The sequence below is a fragment of the Fusarium subglutinans genome (assembly GCF_013396075.1).
Source record: "Fusarium subglutinans strain NRRL 66333 chromosome Unknown NRRL66333_c0000089, whole genome shotgun sequence".
NCBI lineage: Eukaryota > Fungi > Ascomycota > Sordariomycetes > Hypocreales > Nectriaceae > Fusarium > Fusarium subglutinans.
This window is the reverse complement of record NW_023502152.1, coordinates 157,942-173,295: the sequence shown is the minus strand read 5'-3', so window position 1 is coordinate 173,295 and position 15,354 is coordinate 157,942. Positions and strand designations below refer to the sequence as shown.

The 15,354-nt window shown below is 50.2% G+C and overlaps 4 protein-coding genes across 4 annotated transcripts; all 4 read left to right on the top strand.

The window, feature by feature from the left end:
- Positions 1 to 519: 519 nt before the first annotated feature.
- On the top strand, positions 520 to 1,248 carry FSUBG_7193 (uncharacterized protein; the record flags this gene model as incomplete). Its single annotated transcript, XM_036685472.1, has 1 exon — positions 520 to 1,248. The coding sequence occupies one exon, from the start codon at positions 520 to 522 to the stop codon at positions 1,246 to 1,248; it is 729 nt and encodes a 242-aa protein (XP_036537337.1).
- Positions 1,249 to 3,148: 1,900 nt separating this feature from the next.
- FSUBG_7192 (uncharacterized protein) lies at positions 3,149 to 4,691 on the top strand (the record flags this gene model as incomplete). Its single annotated transcript, XM_036685471.1, has 5 exons — positions 3,149 to 3,385; positions 3,444 to 3,663; positions 3,715 to 3,795; positions 3,909 to 4,008; positions 4,175 to 4,691. The coding sequence occupies 5 exons, from the start codon at positions 3,149 to 3,151 to the stop codon at positions 4,689 to 4,691; spliced, it is 1,155 nt and encodes a 384-aa protein (XP_036537336.1).
- Positions 4,692 to 5,443: 752 nt separating this feature from the next.
- On the top strand, positions 5,444 to 11,690 carry FSUBG_7191 (myosin; the record flags this gene model as incomplete). Its single annotated transcript, XM_036685470.1, has 2 exons — positions 5,444 to 5,735; positions 5,797 to 11,690. 2 exons carry the CDS (start codon positions 5,444 to 5,446, stop codon positions 11,688 to 11,690), a joined length of 6,186 nt encoding a protein of 2,061 aa, XP_036537335.1.
- Positions 11,691 to 12,351: 661 nt separating this feature from the next.
- On the top strand, positions 12,352 to 14,711 carry FSUBG_7190 (ATP-dependent RNA helicase MAK5; the record flags this gene model as incomplete). The annotated part of the gene is made up of 2 exons (XM_036685469.1): positions 12,352 to 13,734; positions 13,845 to 14,711. 2 exons carry the CDS (start codon positions 12,352 to 12,354, stop codon positions 14,709 to 14,711), a joined length of 2,250 nt encoding a protein of 749 aa, XP_036537334.1.
- Between the last annotated feature and the right edge of the window lie 643 nt (positions 14,712 to 15,354).

The window sequence follows — 15,354 nt, the reverse complement described above, 5'->3', positions numbered from 1 at the left end:
ACCTCACCTCACCTCTGCCACCAAAATAACCGCGGATCCTCATCACATTTACCTACACCCCCCGGTCCCGGGCTAGTCAGCGCAACACAACAAAAGACAAACAAAAAGGACCAGGAACAAGGCCCAGGGTGTCATTCATTTCGATCCAATCCAATTCTTCATATATCCATCTGCCAGCACCCCTACCACTTCAACTTTTCCCATCTTGCTCTTCCCATCAAGACATTCTGCTTTCCAGCTGCATCTCCCTAGAGCAGTACTAAATCCAAAAGCTTCGACGAGCTGGTCTCTTGAAACGTCTAACAAGCTTGGGTCGTGTTTGTGCTCTCTCTCACCTTGCATACACGCATGCATAAACATCCTTTAATAGCAACAACCTGACACGCATATTGTCTTGTTTGCTTCCCCGTCGACCAACAACCCATTCCTACCCCTCCAGCTCATCAGCCGACCTGGCTCAGCCATATATACCAATACAGCACCTCGACAACGTCAACACCAACTCATAACACCGCAACGATGCTCCGAGGAACCACTTCCAACGTCCCCAAGGTCCCACTCTTTGGTGTACCCAAGAGACGCAAGCAGAGGCAGCAACAAGAACAGGAGCAAAAGGACAAAGAAGAGAAGCTTCGCCTGCAGGCTCTCGAGGAAGCTGAATTCGCAACCAAGGCCGAAACTTCAGACTTCCTCCTCTACTACCTTGAGCGATCCCCCTTCAAGGACCAATCCGATCAGATCTCCATTGCCTGGGAGAACCTACCTAGCCTAGGCGAGCTCGAGTCTTTTGCCAGGCTCAACAAGACTGCTGGCACACAAGCCTGCCGTCGTTTATTCAAGGCTGTCGTCATCTGGGACGATCTTGGTCTTGATCTCTGGGAGACCCTCAACAGTACCTTCCACCCTGAAAGCGACGAGGAGGACAGCGATGATGATCTCCTTGACGAAATCTCGGAAGAGCCCATTGGCTGGGATCACGCAAGCCCTCGAAGATCCCGATCTCGCGCCAGTTCCAGGACATCTTCCTCTGAGACACATAACTCTGAACGCTCCCGCCAAGTCTCCTCAGAGCGACAAGATAAGCGTGAGCATAGCCGCGACTCGCGCAAGACAGCTTCCGCACGAGACCAGAGTGTCAACGGAAGATTGCCTCCCCGGAGACCTATGGGTCTTCAGGGCGGCATGATCAGCGAGTACTACGACAGCCCCTCGCGGTATCGTGTTCCCAAGATTGTGCGAGTCCTATAAACGCTTACATATTACCACTCTACGAATATTTCTTTTTGTCTTTGATATCATAGTGCTTTTTTTAAAGCGGGAGTTGGGACACTAGCCAAGTTCGCAGCAACCGCCATACTAGCCACATAATGGTTTCTTATGTTTTCTGAGTATTAGCAAGGCGTTATGGACATGTATGCAATGGCACCGGACAATTACGGATTACGGGATACCACCAATATCACAGCTGAGGGATAACAGCTACCATATTATTACTATAGTACAGCAACGAACAATCTACCAAATAATTTTGATACATACTTTCCATAGCCATGCAATTCTTGAGTGATCGACGTGAAAATTTGGATGGCTCCTCTTGATGCAACCTTCAAAGTTTGGAGGTCTACAACAACCATAAACACTACCAAGGAAAACACCTTGTCTTGAAGCTAGATCGTCGCTATTCTGACATCACCCAAGATCCGTCGTTGCAACATCGAGATATGATCGGATTGAAGGGAAAAGTCGACGTCATGGTAAAGGGAAAATTAACTGCCGCGGTCTTAAGAGCCGGAGAACCTGGAAAGTTACGTACCCGGCCAACACTTAGACAAGACCTGGGTTAGTAGACTCATGTTCGGGTAACTCTATCGAGACTGCAAAGCCATTTCTTCACCACATCAGTTGATCGCCTTCTATTCCATCACCTGTTGGTCAAATGATCACCATTCTCACAGTATGCGCTGTCGTGTCGCCTGCTCTCGTCGCTGACTCGTCTCATGTCGTGAGTGATTCAATCCTTGGCATTGTCTTAGTTACTGAACCTGGAGGTCAGTTCAGGAGAGCCAATGGTCCGAGGTGCGCTTCAGTCACTATCCGTGTGGCGCGGGGGCTAGCTCGATCAGGAGTATGCATCCACCGGCTAGTCTTGATTCCCAATTCAGGTATCGCTTTGACCTCCACTGGGACCAGTTGAGACAAACGAGTGTTTTGGTCATCGAAACACACTTTGGAAATAACGTGTGAGACCTGAGTCAACTATGAAACATTGAGCTCTTGATTAAAGGATAATTCCATCTCCATCCAGTTTTAGTTTCAGTATATAACTTGGTGAGACTCAGCCTCTCTATTCAAGGGAAATTAAATCGTTTGTCTGTTGCTCTGGTCGAACAAAAAGCATGCAGCCCAGGGGCGCTAAGAAAAGCCAACGTCTTGTGATGGTTGAGTCGACCTTTTCTGCACGCACCCTCAACTATGAAACACTTCGTTTATAAACTCTCAGCAGCTGTCTCATCTGAGTAGTTTTCTCTTTAAGCATGAGATAACTCTATTCTTTGCTTTAGATGCAGGACCTGACTCACTATATGCTCGGGTGGTGGGATGAAATGCAGCTGATGGTGTCCTGTACAAGCTAGGTTGAAGGTAGACAAGTTATCTCAGCTAGCCTCAGGGGTCCTGACCCAATTTGTATCTAGACTCAAGAGGCGCTGTTTGAGGCTTCACACCAGGACAATAGGGCATTTTACAGAATAGTCTGGCTGTTGGCAAGATGAAGGACTCCTTTTCGAGACGGAACGTTATTGGGCGCCGCTGAGTGTGAGGATCTTTGTTTCATTGTTTTCTGTGCTTTTTGGTGTGTTTTTTTTTTTATTATAGTGTTAGTCTATACAATGAAGCACTTACACGGCCTCTCGTGGATCGGTCTGTTGGGCTTGGCTGTCCTGACTACCGCAAAAGATGTCTCTTACGTGACTGACCTCGAGATCTTTACCTACTTGTTACGGCACCTGGGAAGAGCATCAGAGCAATACTGACTGTTTAGGCGCCATGTGTTTCCAGCGCAATCTTATACAATGTCGGGATGCAGACATACTCGACCATGTGCGGGGACTCAGAAACCGAATTACAGAAATGCATCTGCTCGACTCGAATGGACGAAGTTGCCTCATCGATCTCGACCGATATACAATACAGCTGCGGCTCCAGCGCGACGGAGGATTTATCAAGTGCGTCCAAGCTGATGCAGAAGTACTGCAGCCAGGAGGAACACATCACTTTCTTTTCGCCAACCAAGAATATTGTGGAGGTATATATAACAGATCTTCCTGAGTTGGCATATCTCCCTCCTTGCGCGCAGTCGGGATTATCATACGCCGTGGTCAATATTGTATGAAAGCTTCCAAAGTCCAGTGATGGAGGCTTGGCCTGTCTAACATGAATTATAGGGATCGTCAAGGTGCCCTGAAGCTGCAGAGTTGAATGCGCCGTGTGTCTGTAACAAGAAAGATGCTGTTCAAGATATTACTTCAACACTTAAGAGTGCCGTGAAGTATTCATGTTCCAACAACGGAGACGTCACTTCGGCCCAGAACTTCTACAGCGAATTCTGTCAGATGAACGACGGCACAACGTCCTTTACACCCCCGAAAGGGCCTCCTGGAGATAGTGAGTCTTGAATCATATCTGATAGAGTCATTCTAATGTTGCTACTATCAGTGTCATACTACATCACAGCCATGCCGCATTTCAAGTCTCAACAAATGTGCCCAGTCAGGGATAGCTTCTGCAGTCATGGAGGTGAGTCCCAATGTTTCTACATATGATCCTGTCTCTAATAACAGTGTAGCAAAGCTCCTGGCTATGTGGAGACGGTCCTCAAGAGCTGGCTTCATGCATCTGCATAAAGTCAGGGATGTCAAAGATCATCTCTAGCAGTTTAACTGAGCGAGTCAAGGACTACTGCGATAGCACTCACATTGCCAACGTCACATCCGCCATCGACGTCTTTCGGTACTATTGCAGCGCCGCCGAGAGTTTGGTTGTTGCTACTGTCAGCCAATCGATCTTCCAGTCGTATCCGACTGCTAGTTCAGGAGCTGGCCCAGGGACAACGGTTCCAGGAATGACTGGTTCAGCTGGCCCAACTGCAACTTCTAGTTCGAACACTGCAAAACAGTCTGACCCTAGCCATGAGGATAAAGGAGGAGGATGAATCAAAGACGAGTATCGCGCCGATCGCTGGAGGAGTTGCTGGCGCTGTCGTGGTTGCCGCTCTTGGCGCGGGACTATTCCTCTGTATTCGAAGAAAGCGTCAACGTCAAGCCAAGGGCGAAGAACTCTCCAACGACGCCGACGGACCTCCAGAATATACTGGGCATCCAGAGCTCATGGGCAATAGTGCTTATATCAAGGGACACACTGCACCCCCAATTGTTTCCGAATTGTCATCGACCACTTCCTTCAAGCCCGAACTTGGCGGGGGGCAGGGCATTTCAGAGCTCCCTCCTAATCATGCGCCCACAGCTGAGCTTCAGGCTCACCTTGCAAAGTCTAACTGGGGTAATTCACCAGCACAATCAGAATATGTGTCGCCGGTGAGTCCTGCGCCAGCATATTCTGGCCTCCATGGAATGGGTTTTCAGTCAGGGCCTGTGGAGGCTTATGAGTTGGATTCGAATATACGTAGTCGATAGAAGGACATTGATCTCCTCTATTCTTGGAATGGCTTCAAGGAGTGGCGTTATGGTTGCTTTTTGGTAATAGAAGTAATTCAATCATGGGTTGTTGGTGGATACCAGACAGATTTGTAGTTTTAATGTTAGTAAGGACCTTTGATTATATTTGATCCATGATATTTTATATTCTCTTCGGAGGGTTGCACATTGCGATACCGATCTGGCTGTGAGAAATGGGTGAGACTTCAGATTAGGTATGTCTCGTGGGACGCAAGCGCATTCGACCCATAGACACAATGTGGTTGCAATTTACAAGAGTAGCTCACAGTTTCTTCACTAATAATTAACTAGAGAAGACATGCATTAGTAGGTGCTTTTCCACACCACCTCATATCCATAACGTTACGACAGCGTGTGATTGAGGCTCAAGGTGTAGGGTGAGCGTGTGGTGGCCGGAAAAACTGGGCGCCGTACAAAGGCAGCTTCCACCTGCAGCTGGCCCGTGCCCGTTGCTTCCCCAGTAGCAAACGTTGGCGTGTTGCATCTCAGCTTTGGAGCTCCAAATTTCCTAGTCTCTCCAACAACAAAGGCTCCATTTCCTTTGTCGGAGAACTTCATCAACGTCTCACCCTCATTTGTTGATCTGATAGACACATATCGAAGCGACAACCGACGTAGACTTGGGTTTCTCTTTAATTTGGCTTTCCTCCTCGAGCGCGTAGCTGCGGTAATGACGAGTATCGCGCTATCGACCTGATCCGACCTCGACCATGGCGGCCGCAGACGTGGACATTGGCTACGTCGCAGGCCACCTCGGCCTCGACCAGCCTGTCATCGCGTCTCTAGCGACAGAACCGACCGTTGAGCTCGTCAATCTTGTTTTGCAGGCTGTCGCAGCCAAAGCGCACGAGTTTGATACCCTCTACGCCGAAAAGCTCCAGACCGACATTGAACTGGAGAACGCGGTGCGCAGCTCTGAAACGCGATCGCAAACTTTCAAAGCTACTGCGGACAAGGCCCTCAAAGATGTTGAAGAGGCTAGGCAGCTGCTCAAGGACGAAGGTATGTTTTAACAGACTGCGAAACCAAGCTAGATGGTTGTTGACATTCGCTTGCCCCACAGAAACGAAGCGACAATCTCTCGAGAACGAACTTCAAGTTTTCAAATCTAAGAAATCGGATTACGATGCTGAGGTCAAGGCCCTGAATGACAAGATTGAAACCCTCCAATCTTCGAACCGAACCAACCTGAGCATTATTGAATCCAACAACAAGCGCGATCAGACTATCACTGAAGAACTCACGAAGCAGCACCAGCGTAATGTCGAGCTTTCTCGCGAGATCACCGCACTGCAACAATCGGAGCAGAACGCACGGGGCCAGCTCAATAGTGCGAAGTACCGAGAAGAATCCTTGCAACAACAGCTCGATCTTGCCCGAAAGAACAGCGAATGGCTAGAGAATGAACTCAAGACCAAGAGCGAGGAGGGCCTCAAGTACCGAAAGGAAAAGGGTGCCCGTATTGCCGAGCTCCAGCGACAAAATGAAGACATTCAATCTCAGGTTGAATCCCTAAAGAGAACAGAACAGCAGCTCCGCACTCGACTCGACGCCATGCAAGCCAAGGCGGATGAAGCTTTGGTGAAGGTTCAGAACCAGGAGGGAACCTTTGCGCAGACAATCGAGAGCTATAAGCATGAGCTTGAAGCTCAGAAACGTTTGGTTGAGATGTCTAACCAGCTGAGCAAGAAACACCAAGAACGAGTGCATGATCTTGAAAGCGAAAAGGAGCGACTTCGCGATAACTACGAGAACGAGATCCGACGCGTTCGAGGCGAGCTTGAGAAAGAGCGCCAGACCACGGGTGAAATGGAGGAACGCAACAACCAACTCCTGTCCGAAATTGACGAGCTTCAGGCTCGTATGGAGCAGCACGCACCACCACCCGAATCTGCACCAGAAACTCCTCGTGCCAACGGCTCCTTGATGCCACCTTCCTCTCCGTTTACACCGTCTATGCGAGTTAAGGGTACGATAACCACCACTCAGGCTCTTGACCAGCTCTACCGAGTGAAGGGTCAACTTACTACTGAAAAGCGTCGCAACGCTCAGCTCTCCGAGGAGCTCGATAATATGATGACTGCTCTAGAAGCAAAGGCCCCCGAGATCCAAGATCTTCAAACTGAAGCTGAACAGCTTCGCGAAGAGATTACTCGAATGTCAGAGTTGTCTCAAAACAGCTTTGAGGAACGAGACAAGGCAAAGCGAGCAGCAAGGAAAGCAGAGAGCGCACTCGCAACCTCGCAATCTGAAACAAATATTCTGCGCACTCAACTCCGAGATCTTGGTACTCAGATAAACATGTTATTATTCCAGATCCACGCCATGGAGAAGGGTACAGACCGACTCACTGATGAAGAAACTTTCCGACTTCAACAGCTACAGAAAGGAGAGATTTCAGAGGAGGCTCTGTCAGACATGTCCGACACTCACCAATTCATTACGCAGAAGCTGGTGGTGTTCAAGGATATTCAGTCTCTGCAGGCCAAGAACGAAGAGCTTCTTCGCATTACTCGCGAGCTTGCCAACCAACTGGAAAGCGAGGAAGCACTCGCAGAGAAGCACCAGGCCAAGCAAGACCACGACATGGTTGAGAAGCTTCAGCAGGAACTTAGTCACATGACCGAGGAGGCAAGATCTATCAAGAAGACGATGGAGAGCTTCAAGACAGAGCGTGATATGTTCCGAAGGCTTTTGCAGCAACGGGGTGTTCACGGTGATGAAGCATCTATGATGCGCAATTCCATTGCTGGTGGCGAGCGATTACCCTTGGCCAGCATCGAGGCAACTGAGCAAACCGAGGCTCTAAACGAGGCACTGCGCAAGCTTCAGTCTGAATATGACAACTACCGCGAGGCGCAGGACGGAGTTCGTAAGGATTTACGCGACCAGATAGATGCTCTCTCAGCCGAACGAAACAGCCTACAGACCGACAAGGTTAAACTTCAAGCCGAAACCCGCCTTGAGTCTGAGAGGCGTGAAATGTTACACACCAACTTTGTGGCACTTCAAAGTGAGAACCATGAACTTCAAAAGCGAGCGCAGTCCTTGTCCGAGACTGCTGCTAAGCAAGATATTCGCACGCAACAGGTTGCTGAAGAACTTATTGAAGCCAGAGGTTTGCTTGATAGCGTTCGTAATGAGACTGCGAACCTGAAGGCAGAGAAAAAGCTTTGGAAGGACATTCAGGATAGACTAAGCAAGGACAACGAGAACCTTATCGAGGAAAAGAATCGACTCAACAATTTGTTAGCAACTCAGCAATCGATCGAAAACGAGCGCAACATGGCTGATTCGGAAGCCCGACGCAAAGCGCAGGCCAGGATTGAAAGCCTCGAGCAGGAGCTGAGCGACGCCCAGAGAAAGCTCAGTTATGAGGCAGAGGAAACCAAAAAGTTGCAACTTAGGAAGGAGTTCGAGTCAAAGGAGTCACAGAAGCGAATTGACGAACTCATGACAAGCCTGAGCCAGATTCGTGAGGAGCATGTCGCTGCTAAGACCAGCAGAGATCACCTTCAGGCTCGCGTTGATGAGCTGACGGTTGAGTTACGAAACGCTGAGGAACGAGCTGGAAGACTCCAACCCCGACCTACGCCCCGACCTGGTACCATTGAGGTTAGCGAGCAACAGCAGCAACTCGAAAACGAAATCCAGGATCTCAACGTCGAGATCTCCGACCTGAAGCGAAATTTGGACATGGCCAATACATATCTCGAGAACGCGAAGACCCAGGCTGAGCAGTTCAAGGAGCTCAGCCAGGCTAATGAAGAGGCGCTTGAGGATCTACGGGGATCTCAAGAACAATACCGACAAGAGATGGAGGCCATCATTGAGGAGAAGGACGCCAAAATCAAGGAGCTTAGCCAGCGTGCAGAGGACCTATCGGCGGAGTTGTCTCGCTCTAACACCGAGCTCTCTAGCTTACGTGACTCTCAGGGTGAGGTTGCACGACGATATGAGGATGAAAAGTCCATATTACAAGAGGAGGTGAAGCGATTGAAGGAGGAGAGCGCGAGGCACCTGGAGGCAACTCGCTTCCATCAGCAAGATCTACGTGCTCAAGCTGAAATCGCTTCCAGGGCCCAGCAAGACTATGAGCAGGAACTAGTGAAGCATGCTGAGGCTGCTAAGCTTGTTCAGCAACTACGAACTGAGTACAATGCACTCAAGAGCGAGGCTGCATCGCTCAAGTCAGAAGCGGACTCTGCAAAGGTTACCCTTGCTCAAAGCGAAAGCTCTTGGGAGGAACGTCGACAGCGGCTGGAGCAGGAGATGGCAGAACTCAAGACTCGAAGAGAAGATGTCAACTCCCAGAACAAGATTCTTCACCAACAACTAGAAACCCTGACTACACAAGTTACCGCACTTCAACAGAAGCGAAGTGGTGGAGAAGAGGAGGACGAAAGAATGTCGCCAGTTCCCCTGGGAGACGCCAGTGAAGGTCTCCGGGAACTCAACGGTTACCTCCGAAGAGAGAAGGAGATTCTCGAGGTTCAGTATGATCTTAAGGCTCAAGAGGCCAAGCGACTCCAGCAACAACTTGAGTATACCCAGTCACAGCTAGACGAGGCACGTCTCAAGCTTGACCAAGAACGCACACAGGCTGCCCAGAGTGGTCGCACTTCAATGGCACACCAGGACCTCATGGAGAAGCTCAATGAGCTCAATATCTACCGCGAAAGCAGTATGACATTGCGCAACGAGAATCAGCAACTCAAAGACCAGATCGGCGAGAAAAACAAGAAGATTGAGGAGATGGAGGCCCGTATCCAACCCCTGGAAGCTGAAATCGACACGCTCAAGACTCAGAAGTCTTTCCTCGAGGATGAAATCAAGCAAATCCAGGAGGATCGTGACCGATGGCAGAAGCGTACCGAGGGCATTCTGACCAAGTATGGACGAGTTGACCCCGCTGAGATGGAGCAGCTTAAGGAGAAGATCACCGAGTTGGAAACCGAACGTGATGCTTTGAAGCAAGGTGAGGAGCCCTTGAAGGCCAAGATCACCGAACTCGAAACCAGCATGGAAAGTGAGCGAAACAACTGGAGTACCACACGAGCCAAGATTGTTGAGCAGGCCAAGGAACGATCAAGGAAACTTACCGGAGAGAAGAACGAGGCCATCCAGCGTGCCAATCAACTGCAAGAGAGCTTGGACAAAGCTACAAGTGAACTCGAAGGTACCAAGAAGGAGGCGGAGGAATCGAGAAACCAGAAGTCTGAGCTTGAGCAACAAATACAAAACTTCCAGAAGGAGGTCGAGCAATTACGACAACAGGCTCAGACTGCAAACTCTACCCCTACTCCTGCCCAGCCTGCACAACCTGCTGAAGCTTCCGTATCTTCCGACGTTGTTGCTCAGCTTGAGCAACAGCTTGCCGATGCTCGTAAGGAACTCGAGGCCATCAATGGACAAAAGCAAGGTGCAGAGCAACAGCTTGAATCCCTCCGCAATGAGTTGCAGACTGCTATTTCTGAGCGTGATGAGGCGACAAAGAAGCTCCAAGATGCCACTGCCAATGCTTCTGCTCAAACTACCGATCAGACCCCTGCGGAGCCCGTAGCTGCCGATTCCACAGATCAGCCTGCTTCAAGTATCTCCGACGAAGAGAAGAAGGCTTTGGAAGAGAGAGTTGCAGCTGCCGAGGCTAAGGCTGCAGAGTTTGAACAGAAGGCCAATGAGGTTGAGACAAAGATTCAAACCACTATCAAGGAGCGTTCGGACAGGATGCGGGATACTCTGAACGCTAAGCTGAGGGAGAGTCGAAGCAAGATGGAAGAGGAATACAAGAAGAAGGACGAGGATCTCAAGCTTAAGTTTGAGCAAGAAAAGCAGATCTGGCTCGCCGAGAACCCCACAGCCAGACACGCTGAGGTCACCAAGACTGAGCCATCAGATCAACCCCCTGCTACACCGGCCAGAGCAGCGGCCCCTGCTGTGCCTGCAACACCTTCATCCGTTGGACAAACCGATTTGTCTCAGCTTGATGACACTGGTATTCGACAATTCTTGGCGACTAACCCTACAGTTAAGAATATTGTTGCCGCCAACATCAAGAAGAAGCTTGAGATAGAAAGCTCCAAACTCAAAGCGGAGCTGGAATCAACACTCAAAACCGAGTATGAACCCAAGATTGCCGCAGCTAGGGATCAAGCCCAGCTCATGGAGTCCAAGAAGTCAACTTTACGCATCAACATGGCTGAAAACAAGCTGAGAGCAGCCAATGCCAAGATCAGTGTAGTCGAGAAGGCTGTTTCCGAAACCCCTCAGAAGCCTGTGGTTGAGGTTTGGGAAGTAGCCAAGGTTGCTGTGGCCCCCCCGGCAACCCCGGCTGTGGCAAAGCCTACTCCGGCCAGACAAGGTTCGGTCGCGGCCGTGCCTCCTTCACCATCCCCTGCAACACCCGCAGCAGCTGCTAAGGCTGCTCAGGGGACACCAGCTGCAACTCCGGCGGGACAACAACAAGCAGGCTCAGACTCTAAGTCAGCACAGGCGGCAGCGGCAGCGGCAGCCCCAGCTACCAGTGGAATTCCCGGCCCTAAGACGAGCAATCCGTTCGCTGTTCCAGCTGACGCTGCAACAGCGGCTGCACCAAACCCATTTGCGACTAAGAATGAAAATGGTGTAACACCCGCTGCTAAGCCAGGTCAGCAACAGACGCAGGCACCTCAGCAGCAGGGACAACAAGGAGGCCAACAGCCAGTCCGATCTGGCATCCCTATGCCTCGTGGTGGCGGACGCGGAAGGGGAGGAGCTTATGTGCCTCCTGGCCAACGTGCAGCCAGTGGACCTCAAGAGGGTGGACATGGCAACGCCGGCCGTGGAGGACGAGGAGGCCGTGGTGGTGGACGCGGTGGTATGAACCCTAGTGCCAACGATTTCCAGCCTGGTAACAAGCGGCCACGAGGAGATTCGGAGGTTGGTGGAGGAGCCAAGCGAGCACGCGGAGCGCATTAATAGAGCACCGGGGTTGAGATATTCGAAATGTACAACATGAAAAAGGCATGTAATTATTGTGTTTTGGTCATTAAAGGGGATGAGAGAATGGATGACGGTTCATTTGAGTGTCACAGCAGCATTATTATGTCTCTATACTTATTGGGTTCCTAAATGGAAAAAGAAATACATTTCCTTGGTCTACAAGATTAAGTCTCCTGCCGTCTAATGTTAGAATACAGGCGATTGATTGACTGCAATGATTATTATTATGAGAATCCTCTTAGTGATGACTTTATTCGAAGTATGTAGAATAAGATTATAGTATCATCGTAGTATATGACCGACCTCGCGTCGTAAGATCGTCTTGCAAATCCGCTTATCTCATCTCATTGTTGTAACCGAGGAAGTCAGAAGTATAAGTATCGCTCGAGAGAACCGAAGAAATCTCCAGCGACTGATGTCCTGTTGTTGGTGGGGTGTCGGCGGATCGGCACCAGCTTTTGCCGATAACGAGAGGCTAAGAAAAAGTTCGGAGGAAAACAAAAAATTGGGGACCTTGCTACAGACTTGGAGATCAAACTCGACAACAGAAACCAAGTTCAGCCGACTCCCCAACGGAAAGAAACGGCGAAAAGCGGAACAGACATCGCCTTGAAAAGAGGCGACTCGATTCTATTCAATGGTGCCCCCTTCGAAGAAGCGCAAGCTTCCAACTGCGACCGGTCCCGCCTCGAAACGCTCAAAGAACATCTCCAAGAAGAAATCCGGCGGAAAAGAATCGCGCCGAGCCGTCGACGCTACAGCCCTCGCCTGGTCATCGGTAGGCGAGGACTTTGGAGGACTCGAAATTATCGAGGGTGTGGACGTGGTCAAGGATGGTAGCAGAGTGCAATTCCTCGTGGCCGGCGACAAGAGCAACATAATCGATCCTCAACAAGAACTTCTCGATGGGGACGAATCTTTTGAAGGGTTTGGTGACGACCCTGTGGAGGTCGGGGATATCGATCCCGGCGAAGCTGGCAGTGGTCAAGGTGGCTTGGAGAGCGAGAAGCCTCAAGGGAAGAATAAGGGCAAGGCTGGGCAAGGGAAATCAGAACAAGAAAAGACCAAGAAGAACAAAAACAAAGACAAATTGGATGGGAAGAACAGTGGCGCCGAAAAAGAAGACGAGCAGCTGGACAAGGCCTCGAAAGTCGTACAAAAGTCCTCTGCACGCGGGGGCAACACGTTCGGCGCGTTGGCCGATGCGAACGACTACGCAGACCAAGAAGACGTCGACATGGCGGCCTGGGTTCCTCTGAACCTATCACCTCAGATTCTCTCAGCCATCGCGAAACTCAAGTTTACCAAGCCGACTTTGATTCAGGAGAAGACGATCCCCGAGATTCTGGCTGGCGATGACGTTATCGGCAAGGCACAGACAGGTTCAGGAAAGACATTGGCTTTTGGTATTCCCATGGTTGAGCGCTGGCTGGAGCTGCAGGAGCAGGGTGTCAAGAGAACTGGCCCTATGGCTGTGGTACTTTCTCCTACACGAGAATTGGCCAAGCAATTGGGTGACCATCTCAAGGCACTCTGTGACGGTCTTCCTAGCGCGCCGTACGTATGTGTTGTGACGGGTGGTCTCAGTATTCAGAAGCAGCAGCGACAATTGGAGAAGGCTGATATTGTCATCGGCACACCGGGTCGCTTATGGGAGGTTCTTAGTGGTGACAGGGCTTTGCAAAGCAAATTCGCCAAGATCAAGTTCCTTGTTGTCGACGAAGCCGATCGACTCTTCAAAGTCGGCCAATTCAAGGAGGCAGAGGATATTATTGGTGCTCTAGATGGGAAAAGCCCAGGCGACGATGCAGAGAGCTCAGATGAGGAAGAGGAGGAAGATGAAGAGGACGATGAGAGTAGTGCCCGACAGACTTTGGTCTTCTCAGCAACTTTCGACAAGGACCTTCAAACCAAATTGGCTGGAAAGGGCAAATCTACAGGAAGCGATGAGGAGAAGATGGCTTATCTGATGAAGTGCCTGAAATTCAGGGGTGAGCCTAAATTCATCGATGTCAACCCCGTAAGCCAGATGGCTCAGGGGTTGAAGGAAGGACTTATTGAGTGTGGTGCTATGGAAAAGGCGAGTTTCCAGGATAAGCCAGACAGACTCATCATGCTAACCTTGCACAGGATCTTTATCTCTACACCGTTCTCCTTCTCAACCCTGGTCGCCGCACTCTCGTCTTCACCAACTCTATCTCTGCTGTTCGCCGTCTAACACCCCTTCTCTCAAATCTTAACCTCACAGCGCTACCTCTGCACTCTCAAATGGCACAAAAGGCGCGCCTTCGTTCACTTGAGCGTTTCACTGCTACTCGCAATTCTATTCTCATTGCCACCGATGTGGCCGCTCGTGGTCTCGATATCAAGCAGGTTGACCAAGTTCTGCACTACCATGTCCCCCGATCTGCGGATACTTACATCCACCGATCTGGTCGTACAGCTCGTGGCGAGGCTAGTGGCGTGAGTGTGATTCTGTGCTCACCTGACGAAGTACTTCCCACTCGACGTCTCGCAAGCAAAGTCCACGCCGAGCGTAGCTCGGGCACAAAGAGAGAGCACTTTATTCAGACTCTCCTTATTGATCGAAAAATGGCATCGCGTCTCAAACCCCGCGTGGACCTGGCCAAAAAGATCGCCGATACTGTGCTAGCCAAGGAAAAGGCCCACAGCGACGATACATGGCTACGAAATGCAGCTGATGAACTTGGAGTAGAATACGACTCTGAAGATCTCGAGGCTGTCAACGCAAGTGGTGGCAAGGGTGGGCGAGGTGGTGGACGAAGGAGAAAGGAACAGGCAGCCAAGAGCCTGTCTAAGGCTGAAATGGGTGCTTTGAAGGCTCAACTGAGAGAGGAGCTGAGCAGGAGAGTGAACCTGGGTGTTAGCGAGCGGTATATCACAGGTGGAAGGGTGGACGTCGGCGCTCTTTTGAGAGAAGGGAAGAACGGGGGCATTTTCTTGGGAAATACAGATGGATTGGGGTTTGACTTGTAGCTATAGAGAGCGTATTCGAGCCTGAGCCTATGAAAGGCAACAATGGCTAAGTTATAATGCATCTGTTGAATAACAAAGGTTTTGTTCACACTATTAGGCGATCCCTAGACCCAAGAAGACGAGCTATTAGTATGCACCTAAGAAGCTAATTAATGTTTGTCTTCTCTTTTGGGAGTAAGTAGTAGACACTGTCCTCTCTGAACCGCGCAACCGCGGGAAACTTTGAGTTGGCCGCGGATTTCGACTGTGGGGATACCAGGTGATGGACAGACTGCCATGCATATGCGCCTGAACAAGTTAAAAAAGTGACGAGTAGACAAAGCAGAATCGATGTTGGATTGAGTATCTATTATCAATGAGAAGGCGCATTTTTGTAGGACCGGTGATCTGTGCGTGAACATACTTGAGGGTGAGTGTCTAACAGATACTATCCTGTGAATACAGTTTAATGGGAGACGGTAAGCCAGGGCATTTGTAGTTTATTATACGCTCAAAGAATTGGAGTATATCAGATCCCGAACTCCGTTCAGAGAGTCGAGATCTGCAACCCCCCGTCTCGCAGTTGAGACTGACACATCCCCGCGGGAAACTCAGATCAACACTCACCACAGAGATAACGAATGCAGACCAGCCAGACATAGAT